The 16,256-nt window shown below is 37.4% G+C and overlaps 1 protein-coding gene across 1 annotated transcript; it reads left to right on the top strand.

Annotated features, from left to right (window-relative positions):
* The first annotated feature begins 2,647 nt into the window (after positions 1–2,647).
* On the top strand, positions 2,648–14,677 carry acsl5 (acyl-CoA synthetase long chain family member 5). The gene is made up of 20 exons (XM_022214762.2): positions 2,648–3,128; positions 4,226–4,337; positions 5,330–5,394; positions 5,471–5,572; positions 5,977–6,076; positions 6,907–7,085; positions 7,177–7,209; positions 7,302–7,353; positions 9,085–9,158; positions 9,242–9,319; positions 9,404–9,538; positions 9,627–9,761; positions 9,844–9,939; positions 11,251–11,323; positions 11,473–11,561; positions 12,676–12,792; positions 13,448–13,591; positions 13,677–13,778; positions 14,002–14,073; positions 14,474–14,677. The coding sequence occupies exons 1-20, from the start codon at positions 2,973–2,975 to the stop codon at positions 14,609–14,611; spliced, it is 2,052 nt and encodes a 683-aa protein (XP_022070454.2). The 5' UTR covers positions 2,648–2,972; the 3' UTR covers positions 14,612–14,677.
* The last annotated feature ends 1,579 nt before the right edge of the window (positions 14,678–16,256 follow it).

The following is a 16,256-nucleotide window of genomic DNA, read 5'->3' as shown; positions in this document are numbered from 1 at the left end:
GAAGTAATCAATAAATTTGGCATTTGTTGGTACAGTTTGACTGTTTGGAGTCTGTGTTCTCACCAAGTTTAATGACTGTGTGAGTTTTATTTCTGGAGATATTAAACCCTTAAAATGGCTTTTTTGAGGGAGGACATAGAAAAATTCCAAAGTCTGAAAACAGACGAAAATCTCTCTAAACTCTTTTTAATTTGCACTCATCAAAAAGAATGTGAAGGTTGAAGTTGTGATTAATGAATACCATAAAGATGACGCTTTTATCTTAAGAAGCATAATTAATTTCATTTCTCAACACCGACCTGATGCCCTAAAGACAGATCTGGTTGGAGATAAGTCCTTGATTAGAACTACGGATGAGTAAATTCCAAAAGTGCCACGTTTCTATCTGCCGTCAGCATCACCTACAACCATAAATCAGGAGTCAAAGTTCACATAAACTCTTGAACTGCATGCAAACACAGTAAGGAAGAGGGCAAATGGGAAGTTTATTTAAAGGATGTGGGTCAGTTGCATTAAAATAAAGAGAAAACGCAGCAGTGCTGGAGGCAGGTCGAGCCTTGCCGAGCCTCACACCTGTCTGCACTTTGAGGTGTTAATAACCACAGCTGGGCAGGTTGGACTTTAGTGGTGTCGCTGCCTTCAGCTGACGTTTTCCTCCAGGGATCTGCTGCTAATCCCACCAGGTAACCTCTCAAAGCTTCTCCTAATGAACCTTTTCCCTCCGCTTACAACCAAACTGATCCCTCACACCAGCAACATGTCAGCATTTTCACTTCTACACAGGAAAAAGCTCAGAGTGTTGAGCAAATGTGATCCAAAAAAATAAAGGTTTGAGCAACAAAATGCACTGTTAAAGGAGCTTCAGTGGGATCTAGGGTTCTTTTTCAACAACTTCTTGCACCACTCCAGTCTGCAGTTTCTTCTGAGTTCCACGTTGAAGATTTTGAACACGATAAACAGCAGATAAGATGATCGACCTTTAATCAAATGCATCATAGGCCTGCATGAGATCACCGCAGACTTTTATCAATCTGGATGGAAATCAGATTAATTAAATCATTTAAATCACTCAATCAGTCGAGTGAGGGGCTGGAGCCTTATAAGCGTAAGCTTCTTCCATCCCCTTTTCAAATCACAGGAATGTAAATTTGTACTTATATATATATATATATATTATTATTATTATTATTTGTTGTAAAAAGTATGAACTATGTTATTGCACCCCAGTACTGATTTGAAATTTAAAAAAAATAAATAAATAAAATAAAATTTGTAGAGCGGGTTTCGTAATGCCCCGTTTAACAGTCTGCTGGTGTGAAAGCCGGCATGTTTTTGATGTCAGAGTTTTCTTTAATCAGTGGAAGCGATGGTGTCCAAGGTTCAAAGGTTTTCAGAGTGTCGGAGGGTTTTTATGGGTTGTGCATGTGTCGCCCTTCAGAGCAGAGGAGGATCAGCTGAGCACACCTGAGAGACCAGAGGCAGGTAAGAAAAACTCACCTTTACTCTGGTTTTCTGCAGCAGATTTTAGTCCAGTGTTTGTACAAATGTGGCTTTTACGAGATGAGTGTTAGACAGCAGCCAGAATATTCAACTTGTACACTCTAAAATATTTTTAAATCCCATCTAATGTTGTCACTGAACTCCATTTTTAAATTTTACCTTTATATTAACCTTTAATTATATTATTTGTAACTTTATATGCTGTTAATGAAAGAAACATGTTTAAAAAAACATGCTTTTTCCATGTTAGTGTTTTTGTTTTGCTTCTATTTAATCAACATTATCTTATGTTGTCAATATTAATTTTATTTATCAATATTTCACAATTTTACAAAAATCTATTTATTTAGGGTCTTTAATTTTTTCATGCTTGTATATCTTTTTATTTATTCTCTTAACTAACTAACCATGTGGAATGAAATCTTGTTATGGTAGAGATAAATTAGTGTATTAAAAAAATAAAAATTGAATCAATGCTTACTCATTGGAAATCCAAGTAAAAATATCCATAAAAACCCAACAAATCCAAAGACTCCTTAGATTTGTTGGGTTTTTCTGTATGTTTTTCGCATTTTGACGCCCACAGTGAATGCATCGTCCTGACAGTGAAGCACAGAGGCAGAAATGTGAATTTATGAGGCTGAAGAGTGAAATATAAATGAAAGAATGTGACGTTATCTGAAATGCTTTGTTAAACTGGTTAACTCAGTTAGCTTTAGCTCCATTAGTCGTGTTACTCTCCATGATTAATAACACTTTAGAGTCCTAATATTGAGTCAGGTAAATCTGTATCCTATATGATTTTTGTTGGGATTAAATCCTTAAGTTTTTTAGAGTCAGGTTACTCTGCATGATTAATTCCACTGTAAGCTATTAATATTCATTACAGTCAAGTAAAATTGTATTTTAGATCATTTTTGTAGGGTTTTAATTCATAATATTTGAATAATGTGGGTAAATTCAGATTATTAGCCACACCATAGGGTCTTAACTTCACTATATAAACCTAATTTAGTTTGTGATGCCAGTCTTCTAGTTCCAATTCTACTGGAAATGAAACACTTTGGTGCAAAAAGTGCTAAATCAGCAATGTTGACTTTGTTGGTGTATTCTGAAAGTAATGGATCTCAATGTAGTTTACATTTACTTCAGAGGTCAAGAAAACTTCATTTAAAGCTTGTTAAACAGAAAACCAATCCCACTGTACCCCTTTAGATGGTCTTTATCTGACACAGCGTCTGTTTATGCCGTTCTGTATGTAAATGCTGATTAAAGCCTCAATGGCTGCATGTGCTCCCTGTAATCTCTGGACTCTATCTGGTAGTAATAAGAGTTGCTCAATTCACGTTGACTTTGAACTCCGGTCGTCATGGAGACAAACCTCGTCGAGGAGCTTAGCGTTTCGTAACGACTCCTTATGTCCGAGCCGTAGACGTGAATCCTGATTCTTCCGGGTGTTTCAGGCCTGCACCATGGACTTCATCTCCCAGCTGCTGTTCAGCCCTCTGCCCACGCCGGCCATCGTCTCCCTGCTGGCTCTGGCAGGCGCAACCCTGTTTTACCTCAACTCCAGACCCAGTCCAGTCCGAACCCCCATCGACCTCAACCGCCAGACTGTGGGCATCAAGGTAAACATAAAATGAACACCACCGAGACATCAGGCTACAAAATCCATCAAAAATCCATTCAATGGAACTGAAAAGTTGTCCAAAATGATTGAAACTTGTTAAAAACTATGGAGAAAATGGTCAAAAGTGACTCAGATTTCTCCAAAATAATTTAAAAATTTGCGAAAAATGGCTCAAAGTTTGTCCAGAAATTATCATGAGCAGAAAGCCAAAGCTACTGGATGAATAAAACAAATGCAGCGAGGCTCAGAAGCATGAAACAGAGGAGCAAGTAGCTGATGATCCATTCAGCATGGTGAAACATCTTTTTATTAACAGCAGAGACTAAAATGTGGCTTAAAACTCGTCCAAAATGACTTAAATTTACTTTAATAACTCAAATCTAGTTTAAAATGACAAATTTCCTGATATTTTCAGCTACTTGTTTGGACTGCATTTGAGTTATTTTCAAGAATTCTTGACTCATTTTAGACATTTTGTGTTATTTTGGACCAATTCTACATCAATTTTGACAATTATTGAGTCATTTTGGACAAGTTTCAAATAGTTTCTTACATTTCTAGACTCAATATATAGAGAAAAAGACTGTAGAGGACCTAAATATGGAACTATTCATATTGAAAATGACTCAAATTTGGAAAATGGCTAAAATGTCTGCAATATAAAATGTCTAAAATGACTTAAACTTCTCAATGTCTGAAAAACAATTGTCCAAAATGACCAAAAAAATTAGGCAGTGACTGAAACCCCTCTGATCTCCCAAAGCTTGGACATCAAAGTGAACACCACTGAGATGTCTCAGTAGAAAATTCAAGGAATTAGTGAGTGTTTTTTTTTACAGTTCGGTGGAAATTAGCTCAGATTGAACTAACAGAAGAGCATATATCTGGATGTTTACGACACTGAAACTGTGACTCCATGAAGTCCAATGCTGCCAGTTTCCTAGAAGCTCCAGTAGAAAGCCAAGGGACTCCTCTTTAAGGTTCTTCTTGTGTTGACGAACCCAAACCAGAGAAGTCCAGTTGCTTTCTGCTGAAGCTCCAATGACTCCTGTGACCTGGATGAATCCACATAACGCTGCTGTTTGACTCCTTTAGGATGGTGCAAGAAAAGCTGCATTGATGGAGGACAACAACAACCTGATGTCTTACTTCTACGAAGACGCCAAAACCCTCTACGAAGTTTTCAAAAGGGGTCAGAGAGTTTCAGGTAATAAGAACACTGGTTTCCTTTTAGCTTTGATCACTGAGATTAACGCTACGGTTCAACAGTTTGGGGTCACGTAGAAATGTCCTTGTTTTTCTATGAAGATAGCATTAAATGAATGATAAATCCAGTCTAGATATTGTTAATGTGGTAAATGACTATTCTAGCTGGAAACGGCTGATTTTTAATGGAATATCTCCATAGGGGTACAGAGGAACATTTCCAGCAACCATCACTCCTGTGTTCTAATGCTACATTGTGTTAGCTAATGGTGTTGAAAGGCTCACTGATGATTAGAAAACCCTTGTGCAGTTATGTTAGCATTTAGTTTTCATTTGTTGGTCTTAACGTCTTCATGATGGTTGTTAATGATGTTATTCAGTTTTTAAGCTTAGGTTTGGTTAATTTTCTTAACTGATGGCAAAACACAAATAAGTACTTGAAACAGGGTTGGAAAGATCAAAATCCAACCAGTTTTTCTGCTTTTACACTTTCAAGTTCTAAAAGAAAATTGAGCAGTTTTGTTGAATTTTTAAATGTTTTGTCGTTCAGATCTGATTTGTGTTGGAAGTGTCTAATTCAGCAGCACTGGTGATGTACTGGACCTACAACAGCCACTAGATACTAGATAAAACATTTAGATAAAGCTATAGATTTTCCAGCCTCCTAAAGCACAGATTTCACTCTTATTGTTAACTCAGCTTCATAAGTAAATTTAATTTGTTTTTTTGACATATTTGGACAAACAAACGCTTTATTATCTTTGACACAACGGCATAAAGATGAATATTAAGGTAATGAGCATCATCATTTAAAATTATATGTCACATTTCTGATACCTTCAGACCGTTTTATTCTAATTTTATTGTGTTTTATTTCACATTTTTCTGTTTTCCAGAACAGATTTAACTCTATTTTTTAAAACTGGGATTGAAATTAATGCTGGATGAATAAACGTGACTTTAATTAGATCTAAATTCATCGTTGGTTATCAGGTAATGGTCCATGTCTGGGCTACAGGAAACCGGGTCGGCCGTACCAGTGGTTGAAGTACCGACAGGTAAACCAGCAGAACCTTTAGACTCTGGAAGAACCTGAACTTCTGCTGGTTTTAACTCAGTTCCATGTCTTTAAAGGTGTCGGACCGAGCGGAACGCCTCGGATCAGGACTCCTCCATCGAGGCCTGAAGCCAGACTCAAGCACTTTTATTGGCGTCTTCGCTCAGAACCGACCAGAGGTGAGATCTGGTTCTGGAAAAAGGGTTCCAGGTCTAGTTTGTGGTGCTGTAAGTTGTTATGTTTCCGGGTCTGGATTTTGGTTCATAAAGACGTTTCTGGTCAGTAAAGATGTTTCTGGTCTAGTTTGTGGGGTTCTAACGCTATGTTCCAGTGGATCATCAGCGTCCAGGTCTAGTTTCTGGTCCATAAAGAGGGCTTCAGGTCTAGTTTCTGGTCCATAAAGAGGGCTTCAGGTCTAGTTTCTGGTCCATAAAGAGGGCTCCAGGTCTAGTTTCTGGTCCATAAAGAGGGCTCCAGGTCTAGTTTCTGGTCCATAAAGAGAGCTCCAGGTCTAGTTTCTGGTCCATAAAGAGGGCTCCAGGTCTAGTTTGTGGTGTTCTAACTCGTCATGTGTCTGCTCCAGTGGATCATCAGCGAGCTGGCCTGCTACACCTACTCCATGGTGCTGGTTCCTCTGTACGACACTCTGGGAACTGAAGCCATCATCTTCATCATCGACCAAGGTAACCGGAGCTTCTCCTGCTGCTAATTACTGATCCAGGAACGGGCTGATCCCTGCTGGGACCTTTAATCTGTTCTCACTAATTTATCACCCTGATCTCCAAACTGAGCTCCTCCTCTGTACAGTCAGGAACCTGCTGAACCCAAATCAGTCAGTTTCTGGTCGTTTTTACTGTTGGTTCGTTACAAAAAACAGAAGTTACCCTTTTAAATTATTATTTACAGAAATGGAAAAACTTCTGAAGTCAACATACAAAGCAGAGGTGTTTTCATTCCTGTAAAACATGTGGCTCCAGATGCTGTAGATATTAAATCATTTACAGTTTATTTCCATTCGTCTCCTCCTGTGGAAGCAGTTCAGCCCAAAAGTCCCTGAGTTTTTGCTAATTGACCGTTGATGACAGCTGAGACACTAATGGCTTTATAGTTGCTTCAAGAAGTGCAGAATTTTAATCTTTTTTTACTGAATCTGGTTACAGCAATTGGTTTGTTTTTGATGAATTTTTAAACAAGTAGAATAAAGTGATTGGAATGAAATATCACAATTTTAAGCTTAGATTTGGTTACATTTTCTGACAGTTTTACAGACGAAAAAAGAAATTAAAAGAATATTTATTTAGTCTTTAGGACTTTCTGTTGGGTTTTTGGGTTCAGATATTTAATATTGATGCTTTTTTTTGCCTGATAAATCCAGTTTTAATACAGTTTGATCGACAGTTTAGACCAGGCTGCAGGTTAATCCAGTATATTTACTTTCCCTTTCATCAACTTTAACCACTTTTAAACCGTCTGTTTCACTGCTGATTCATCTGAGGTCTTTTTATTCTTCCAGCTGAGATCTCCACGGTGATTTGTGACAACCAGAAGAAACTAGAAATTCTGCTGCAGAACAGGGAGAAAGGCCAGACTCCGGTTCTGAAAACCGTCATAGTCATGGACACTTTCAGCTCCGAGCTGGTCGATCGAGGAACCAAGTGTGGCGTCGACGTCGTGTCCCTGGAGGACATGGAGGTAAACCTGAGATCAACATCTGATCCAGATGTTCTACTAACGGTTAAAACGTTCAGTGTGACTGAGGGCAGCTTCTGTTTCTGTCCTGCAGGCTTTAGGGAAGAGTAACCTGCAGAAACCCGCTGTAAGTTTCTGATAAAGTCATCGAACGAGTTTAGTTTCAGACATTTAATCAGCTGCATGTTGTCCTGATCAGATGATTTTAATCCACAACAGCCTCCAAAACCAGAAGACCTCAGTATTGTCTGCTTCACCAGCGGGACTACAGGTAATTAACAACCACTTTGTTGTATTTATTTCATCTCCAGTTTGGATTTTATAAATCCTGAAAGAAATGAGCAAAGAACTACGAATAGATAGATCGCATTTTGAAGATCATCTGTAATATTTTTTGTTTTACAGATTCCCAATGAAAGAAGTTTATCTAAAACTGCACTAGTTTGACTCTTATTCAGCTTCCTTTATGTCTGATTGTTTCCACGTCACCTACAGGAGTGGGTGTTCAGTATAAGACGGTGTCATCAGCGTAGAAATGAAGAGTTGAATTTGGAATACAGCAGGTTCTCAGTTTACGATGTTTCGTGGTTACATTCCCATAAACTTAAAGTCTTGTTCCATCGTTCCGAAGAATGGCGTTTGACGTTAAAACAAATTTCACGCAGGAACTAGTTGGTGAGCGGATGAATACGTCGTCATGCGGCACAATACGAGGAAGGCAGCTTTGTTTCCATTCTCTGGTTGTACTTGGATTGTGCTACATTCACTTTCTGTCATTTGTGTTGTTTTTTTGGGAAAAAAGTGCTTTAATGTCTTGGATTCTGATTTCACTGATGTGTTGGCATAGCTGAGTGACATCGGTAGTTATGTACAGGATGTGAGTTACGACTCTAAATTATATTACGTCGCACCATAGGAACGGAATTCTGACCTCCTTTATTCTGTCTGAGATTTTTTCTGTAAATGGTGAATAATAGCGGGCCCAGCACAGAACCCTGAGGGACACCCTTAAAATAAAAGTCAGTATGCATATAATCAGAATGCTTTCATTACTTTTTTAATGCCATTGCTCACCGTGTAGTCGTGACCTCTTCCAGCTGACCTCAACGACTTTCTGTGTTTTTAAATCTGTAAAATAAAATGAAAAAGCTTAAAAAGCATAGACATAACACACAAAATCTGTCCAAACAGTTGAAAAGATCTTTGAATTTAGCATGTAAAAAACAAAAATGAACATTTTATTGGAGTTTTCTGAATTTTCAAAACCAGGAATTTAAATTGTTCGGTGTTTATTAGCAAAAGTTAACATCCAGACTAAGACAGTTAATCTGTAAACATCATATTCACTCTGTTAATGCTACATTTAGCCCTAAATAAGTGGATGTATGAAGCTTTTTTTTAACTTTCTTTTATGTGTTTTCATTTGCCCAACAAGTTTTATCTTCATAAATCTGCGTTTTTACTGTTATTTAACTGCATTTTATGGCTTTTATTAGAATGTTGGTTGATTTAACGGTTGTGCATATTGTGCTATTATGAAATTTGCATGAGTAGCAGCAAAAAAAGGACTTTAGATGGAAAATTAACCTTTTGGTAGATTTATTTGAATGATAATAAATGTACATGGTCCTTTTTCAAATGAATAAAGTGGAATTTAGCACAAATTATATTTAAACAGTTAAAATACTTATTTCAATTTACTGCATAAAAAAACTGATAAAATTATGAGAAACGAGGAGCTCCAAGCGTATAACCTGTTCTATTCTCCGAAAAATTGTCTTTAAACATAAATAAGTAAACTAGATGACCTTGTACTAAGCATTTAGTTTGTTTTGACCCGTTATTCAAAGTTGTTCTATTATTTCCATTATTTTTACCACAGTTACCTGTAATCCCGACCGGTTATTCATCTGTCCACTGAAGTCTGAAGTTCTGCTTTAAACATGAACAGAAATTAAATTTGTGGGCCACAAAGAGGTGAAATCTTTTGTGTCTTCTTCAGGAAACCCCAAAGGAGCCATGTTGACTCACGAGAACGTCGTCTCAGATGCTGCCAGTGTCTTGAAAACCTTTGAGGTTTGTGTTTTTTAAACGGGATCCTTTTTCTTTTTTTGCCTGAAATGTTCTGGATGCTAACGGATCTTCTGTCTGTCCTGCAGTCGTCTGTCTTTCCAAGCTCTCAGGACGTCAGCATCTCCTTCCTGCCTCTGGCTCACATGTTTGAGAGGGTCGTACAGGTAAAGTCCAGACAGGATCAGGTTCATTCAGGATCTTTACAAGGACGTCTGTTGGGTTTTCATGATTTCTTGTGTTTTGTGCAGACGGTTGTGTACGGAGTCGGAGCGAGGGTGGGGTTCTTCCAGGGCGACATCCGGCTGCTGCCAGATGACATGAAAGCCCTCCAGCCCACCATTTTCCCGGTCGTTCCTCGACTCCTCAACCGGGTCTACGACAGGGTGAGTGATCTCAGCTGCTTCTTGAAGTTCTGCTTCAAAAGTCAACAAGAAGACCTCTGGTTTCAATCTCAGCTTTATCTTTCTTCAGGTTCAGAGCGGAGCTGCGACACCTTTCAAGAAATGGCTGCTGAACTTCGCTGTGGAGAAGAAATTTGCTGAAGTAAAGGACGGCATCATCAGGAAGAACAGCATCTGGGACAAACTCGTCTTCCACAGAGTCCAGGTACGAGTTCAGCTTTAAAGAACTCTTTATCCTGTAGAAAGGCATGTTCTTTAAAGGGAAATGTGTTGGATTTGGGCTGCAGGAGACTCTGGGAGGTCGTGTTCGGATCATGGTGACGGGAGCTGCACCGATATCTCAGTCTGTCCTCAACTTCCTCAGAGCTGCTCTGGGTTGCCAGGTAATGAACACATAATCCTGACAGTGTGGAACCTCACAGGTTCTTCTGAGGTCCCAAAATAGTTCGAATTCATGTCAGTTTTCAATTAATAGTAAATTTTTAATTGATCATCTGGTGTCTTCTTTTTGGAAACAAGCAATAAAAGACAAATGAGACGCCCTATTATAGACGATAATGTTGAATTTGAACTATTTCTGTGCATATTTTTTACATTTTTACGGTTTGAAATTATTTGTATTGCTGGAAATTGTTGCATATGTTTTTGAAAATTCAGCTTCTAAATGTTCCTGCTAGTTTTTAGCTTGTTCTAGAGTGTTGTAATACACTGCAAACCGCAAATAACCGATGCAGTAGTTCTCTAGTCAGTTACTGGTCAAATAGACATCATAATTAAAAGTAAAAACTAAATCCAAGTTTTTAAGGTTTCAGTGGTGATGGATGGATGGAGGTAAAGACAGATGATGGATGGATGGATACTTGGGTACATACTTTCTTTGGGGAAATTCAAGGTGTCTAGCAGCTCACATGTTACATTTAAGAAAATTAGTAAATCAATTTGCAAATTGTGCTGGTTGAAGAACTAAGGTGCAAAAATTACTGGTGTTTACAATAAAAAGAGTTTGAAAAAGTCAACTTTCAGGATTAAGGAGGTACTGGAGTCCCAGTGGACACTGTTAAGAACCTCAAAGAGCTGGTAGGAAGATACATGACCCAAGAATCAGCACACAGAGACATGAAGCCAAAGTGGTGAAGAAACAATGAACAGAAAACAATCTGAAGATGCTGGAGTCCAGAATCTGTGGAGAACTGAAGGATCAGAGTGATGAAGATTGAAGATCATCACAAAGAGGAAACTCCAGTGGAAACCTGAAGAAAGACCCAGAATGTGGTGATTTTAGTAAAAAAAACAAACTGCCACGATGGCTAAAGGTGTATTTTGTCGCTTGTTTGTGTCTTCAAGCCAAAAGAAACCTCCTGGTCAAAAAAACCCTCAGTTTTAATCAAAGTTGTACCATGTTTATGAATAATTAGGGGTTTAAGTGTAGAAATGTGCTAAAATGTAGTGTTTATTTGACCATTAGGAATTTTTGTACTCTTCTTCTCAGAATTATCCCTTAAAACCAAACAAACTGCACTAAACTTAGGGTTTTCTTGGGTCTGAGTTGCATATCGGGTTTCTAATGTGCTGTTCTGTTCTCTGAGGTCCAATAAAAGGAGAATGATGTTGTTTCAATGCTGGTGTTTGTTGAGGTGAGCGGTGTAGTACTGTTTCCTGTTGTCACGGTGACCCGGGTTCTCTGGTTCTCGTAGATCTTTGAGGGCTACGGTCAGACGGAGTGTTCAGCCGCATGCAGCTTCACGTTGCCAGGAGACGCCACATCGGGTACGTAGCTCAGAAAAACAACCAAAACCTTTTCGATCAGATTACCTCACTGAGAAACTATGCAGATGACTCAGGTGAAGTTTTGTGTTTGAACAGAATGTTCTCTTTTAAAGGAGGTGAAACTAACTTTTTATGGTGTTTTCTCACAGGTCATGTCGGGGCTCCTCTGCCTTGTAACGTTGTGAAGTTGGTGGATGTTGAAGAGATGAACTACTTTGCTTCAAACGGTGAAGGAGAGGTGAGTTCATGAGAATTCACATGGTGGAGTTTAGTATATTTAAACTCTGCATCAAAAACTAAACTTTATTTCGGTCCTTCGAACCAGAATAGACTAAAATGAAGCACATAACTTTAGATTCAGTCTGATTTTGTCCCAAATGAATAAAAATGCATGAATCCACCAAGAAATGTGGATTTTTTTAGGACTTCGTTGCTATGAAAACTCTTCACTAAATGCAAAAACAAATAACTTTGGACTGCAACTTTTAACCTGCATTAGTTCACCTTTTGACAGTAAAGTGAATTCTGTTCCTGTTTGAAATCCATCCATGGATGAAGTTCTGACACTTAAGTCAACTCAGAAACAGCTAATGCGAGGTTAGCAGGACGTACAAGACTTATTTTATCGACGAAACACTAAGATATTAGTCTGACATTTTCAAGACCAAAACTTGAGTACGTATCGATGTTTTTGTCATCTTATTGTGTTACGTAAATTGCACCATGAGCATGTCAAAAATAAAGTATTAAAAGCTGGAAAGTTTCCCAGAGTGGCAGAGGAACTAGTGTGATCTTTTATTAGAGTAAAAGCACCAATACTTTAGTGTAGAAATCCTGTGAAAAGACCTTATTTATGTTTTTTCTGTATGTTTAATATGCTGCTGGTTTCTTGAATTTCCCTCCAAATTAATAAAATATCCACCTAAAGTCCCACAATGATCCATTTTAGAACAGGGAAATGTTGCAGCTGCTAAAAATAAATGTGATTTTTAATATTTACTGCTGTAAATTTCATCTTAAATCTTCACCTTAATGTAAAAACAAGGCGTCTCTTTGTGTTTTTCCAACAAAAATACCTCACGATATACTTGTTAATCATATTTTTGTGTTTTAATCTGAACCTGCAAAGAAATTAAAGCTATAAAATAACTTTAGTGGAGTAAGAAGTACACTATTTATAGAATTAAGTAGCAGGAAATGCGATACTTGAAGTACAAGAACCCCAAAACTTAAATACAGTAGCTGAATAACCACTAGTCCCGGTTAGTGTTGGTGATTTTTCAGTTAAATAGAGTCAATAATCTCATGTTGTCTTACTGTTTCACCTTCTTTTTTTTCTTTTCTTTGTCCAGGTCTGCATTAAAGGTAAAAACGTGTTTAAAGGATACCTGAAAGATCCTGAGAAAACTGCCGAGGCTCTGGATGAAGACGGCTGGCTTCACACCGGAGACATCGGAAAATGGCTTCCAGTGAGAAACGGCTTCTTTTTTTCTTCCCCACGCCACGAAAATAAGCTTAAATAAGACAGAAAACCCGCAGATTCTCCTGCAGAGGGATGAAACCCTTTAAGTCCTGGAAATTTAATGTGTGAGGAATGAGGTTTTAAGGTGGAATTGGAGAGTTTCAGAGCTGGAAGAAGAGTCCATTTTCACATCCTTTGAGATCATTAGTGGCTCTGACAGTTGTTTTTACTACTAAACTGAGGTGCTGCAGTTTTGATATTTTAGGAAGCTTAAGGTTAAAAAGTCCTTCATAAGACCACAAATAATGGAAACAAATTCATGCAAAAAAAAAAAAGATAACAGTAGTTTCTTTTAAATAAAGTATTTGACGTTGCATCAAAACATCTTCCATGAAAAACAGAAAACTTTCAAACCCAACATAGAAGACATTTTAAAGTTCTCTACTTCTTCATGGCTGTGCTGTTTCTGTAGAGGTAGAAATTGTTCTAAAAATAGTCAATTTACAGCATTTTTTTTTGCTGTTTGATGCCGTATTTAATTCAAACGTGTGGACGTGCTAATGCTAATTTCGCAGCACATATTCCCTTTGGTTCCACTTTTACCTGTTAATTCTATATATTTGCAGTTATTTCTCCTGTCAAACTTGTTTTTTTTCTGTCAGAGTGGAGTTCTGAAGATTATCGACCGTAAGAAGAACATCTTTAAGCTGGCTCAGGGCGAGTACATCGCTCCGGAGAAGATCGAGAACGTCTACATACGAAGTGGACCGGTGGCTCAGGTGTTTGTTCACGGAGACAGTCTGCAGGTACAAATGGCATCTTTACGTTCTGTTTTTATTACAGTAAATACATTAACCTCTGCCTCTGGTAATCGGATTACTTCCTCTCCAGTCCTGCCTGGTTGCCATCGTGGTTCCCGACCCTGAAGTCCTGCCGGGTTTCGTCAAAGATCTCGGCTGCCACGGATCCATCGAAGAACTCTGCAAAAAAGCAGTAATGTTCTGTCTCCGATTCTGCAAAACGAACTCGAAAAAACGTGTTTAATTTTCTATTGAAGCTCTGGCAAAGAAATATGCAAAGGAAACCTGTTCATCAACATAGAAAGCATCCAGTTACTGTAGAACTCCTTAAGCTCACATCTGCAAATCCCATTTATTGAAAATCCAGCAGTTAGACTGAGATGTTCACGGAAAGCTTCTTTTTTGTTTGTTTGCAGGAAGTGAAGAAGGCCATTATTTCAGACATGACCAAACTGGGAAAAGAAGCTGGACTGAAGTCCTTTGAACAGGTAAAGACTTCAACAGGAAGTTGGTTATTTTCAGGTTAACTTGGAGTTTATAATTATTATTGTTGTTGGGATTAAAAAATGTTAAAGAAATTTGTCAAATCAACCAAATGTACACATCTTTTCCCATTTATTTCTGAAATAATCTGCTCTGCTTGACCTGAATCTCATTAACGGTTTGGAATAGCTTTAGAAAAACACTAAAATAACATTTTACTTCAGGTTTTCATTTGACTGAACATATCTCTGTTCGCCATCTGGTGGTCAAAATGTGCATTACTACTCGTTCTTTTTGACTCCAAATCCTCATTTTCACAGTTTTTTCCCCCCACATTTGGTTAAACAAAGGTTAAAAATAGGTGTAAATACTCTCTTTTATCAGGATTGTGTTTTCTTGTTGCAGGTGAAGGACATCTGCCTCCATCCAGAGCAGTTCACCATCGAGAACGGACTGCTGACACCGACGCTGAAGGCCAAGAGAGCTGAACTGAAGACTCTGTTCCAGCCTCAGATCGACAAACTCTACGCCGACATACAATAAACACAATGAACCAAGAACTCCTCGACTCCAACATCCCATAAACAAAATAAACCAACAACTACTCTACTCTGGGTGTGTTTCTTTCTGCCGAATCCTTCCTAAACCTTCCTGGTAAAGTAGTTTAAAATATAAACTACAGTTCATGTTTTCAGTAAAACAAACCTTATAGAGATGACGTTAAAGTTCTGAGAGGTTTTTGATGATTAATTTGGGTTTAAAACAGATAAAATCATCCTTTAACTGCTGCAGAAGTTCTACTGTACTTCATAAATACTTTAGGAATACTTTAAATTCACTTCATAGTGTTGAATATTGAAATTATAATCTTGTAGTTGTTTATTTTTACATTTGCATCAAGAAAATGGAGCAACGATGCACCCGTGTTTCTTCAGGTTAATCTCCACAATTATTAATTCTCTTGGGTCTTAGCTAATATTCAAGTTATTCTGTAATTAATACTGCAGAGTCTCAGCTATACTATAATATTTAGGTTTTTCTCCATATTTAATAACACTGTAGGGTCTCGGTGTGCATTATAGCCAAGTAAAGTCATATTTTTGCACAATTTTTGTTGGGTTTATTTCCCCAAAATGTAAATTTTTCATGTAAACTCACATCATAAATAACACTGTAGGGTCTGAATATGCATTATAGCAAAGCCAAGTCACATTTTTTAAATTGTTTTTATTGTTTTAGTCCCTACAATTTAAATTACTCAAAGTCACACCATAAATAACATTGCAGGGTCTTCATATGTATTGTAGACAAGTAAAGCCATATTTTCTGTCATTTATGTTGGTATTTAATCCCCAAAATATAAATCATTCACGTAAAATCACACCATAAATAATACTGTAGGGCATTCTCTGTAATTAACACTGTAGGGCCTCAGTCTTAACATGTATTGCAATCAAGTAAAGTTGTATTTTCTGTCATTTTTGTTTGAATTTATTCCCCAAAATGTAAGTTATTCAGGTCAATTCACACCATAAGTAACAACATAGGGTCTTGATATGTGTAATAGACGAGTAAAGTTGTGTTTTCTGTCATTTTGTTGGAATTTAAGCTCAAGAATGTAAATTATTCTGGTAAAATCATGCAATAAATAACATAGGGTCTAAATATGCGTTATAGTCAGATGAAGTCATATTTTGTTATTTTTTTATGGGTTTTAGCCCCAAATATGTAAATTACTTGAATAAAATCACACCATAAATAACACTGTAGGGTCATAGGTGTTATAGATGAGTAAAGTTGTATTTTCTGTCATTTTGTTGTAATTTAAGCCCCAGAATGTAAATTATTCTGGTAAAATCATGCAATAAATAACAACATAGCGTCTTAATATGCGTTATAGTCAGGTAAAGTCATATTTTATTTTATTTTTATGGGGTTTTAGTCCTTAATATGTAAATTACTTGAATAAAATCACAACATAAATAACACTGTAGGGTCATAGGTGTTACAGATGAGTAAAGCTGCATGTTCTGTCATTTTTGTTGGAATTTAATCCCCAAACTGTTAATTATTGAAGTAAAAATCACTATATATATATAACAATACAGTTCCCACAATGCACCACAACCGGTTATTCTTTTCCAGTGTGGATAAATGACTTTTCTGTTCCTTAAAATATCCAACGTTT

This window comes from Acanthochromis polyacanthus, chromosome 19 (genome assembly GCF_021347895.1).
Source record: "Acanthochromis polyacanthus isolate Apoly-LR-REF ecotype Palm Island chromosome 19, KAUST_Apoly_ChrSc, whole genome shotgun sequence".
NCBI classification, from domain to species: domain Eukaryota; kingdom Metazoa; phylum Chordata; class Actinopteri; family Pomacentridae; genus Acanthochromis; species Acanthochromis polyacanthus.
Note: the sequence above shows the minus strand (reverse complement) of the source record. Positions and strands in the feature narration are given on the sequence as shown.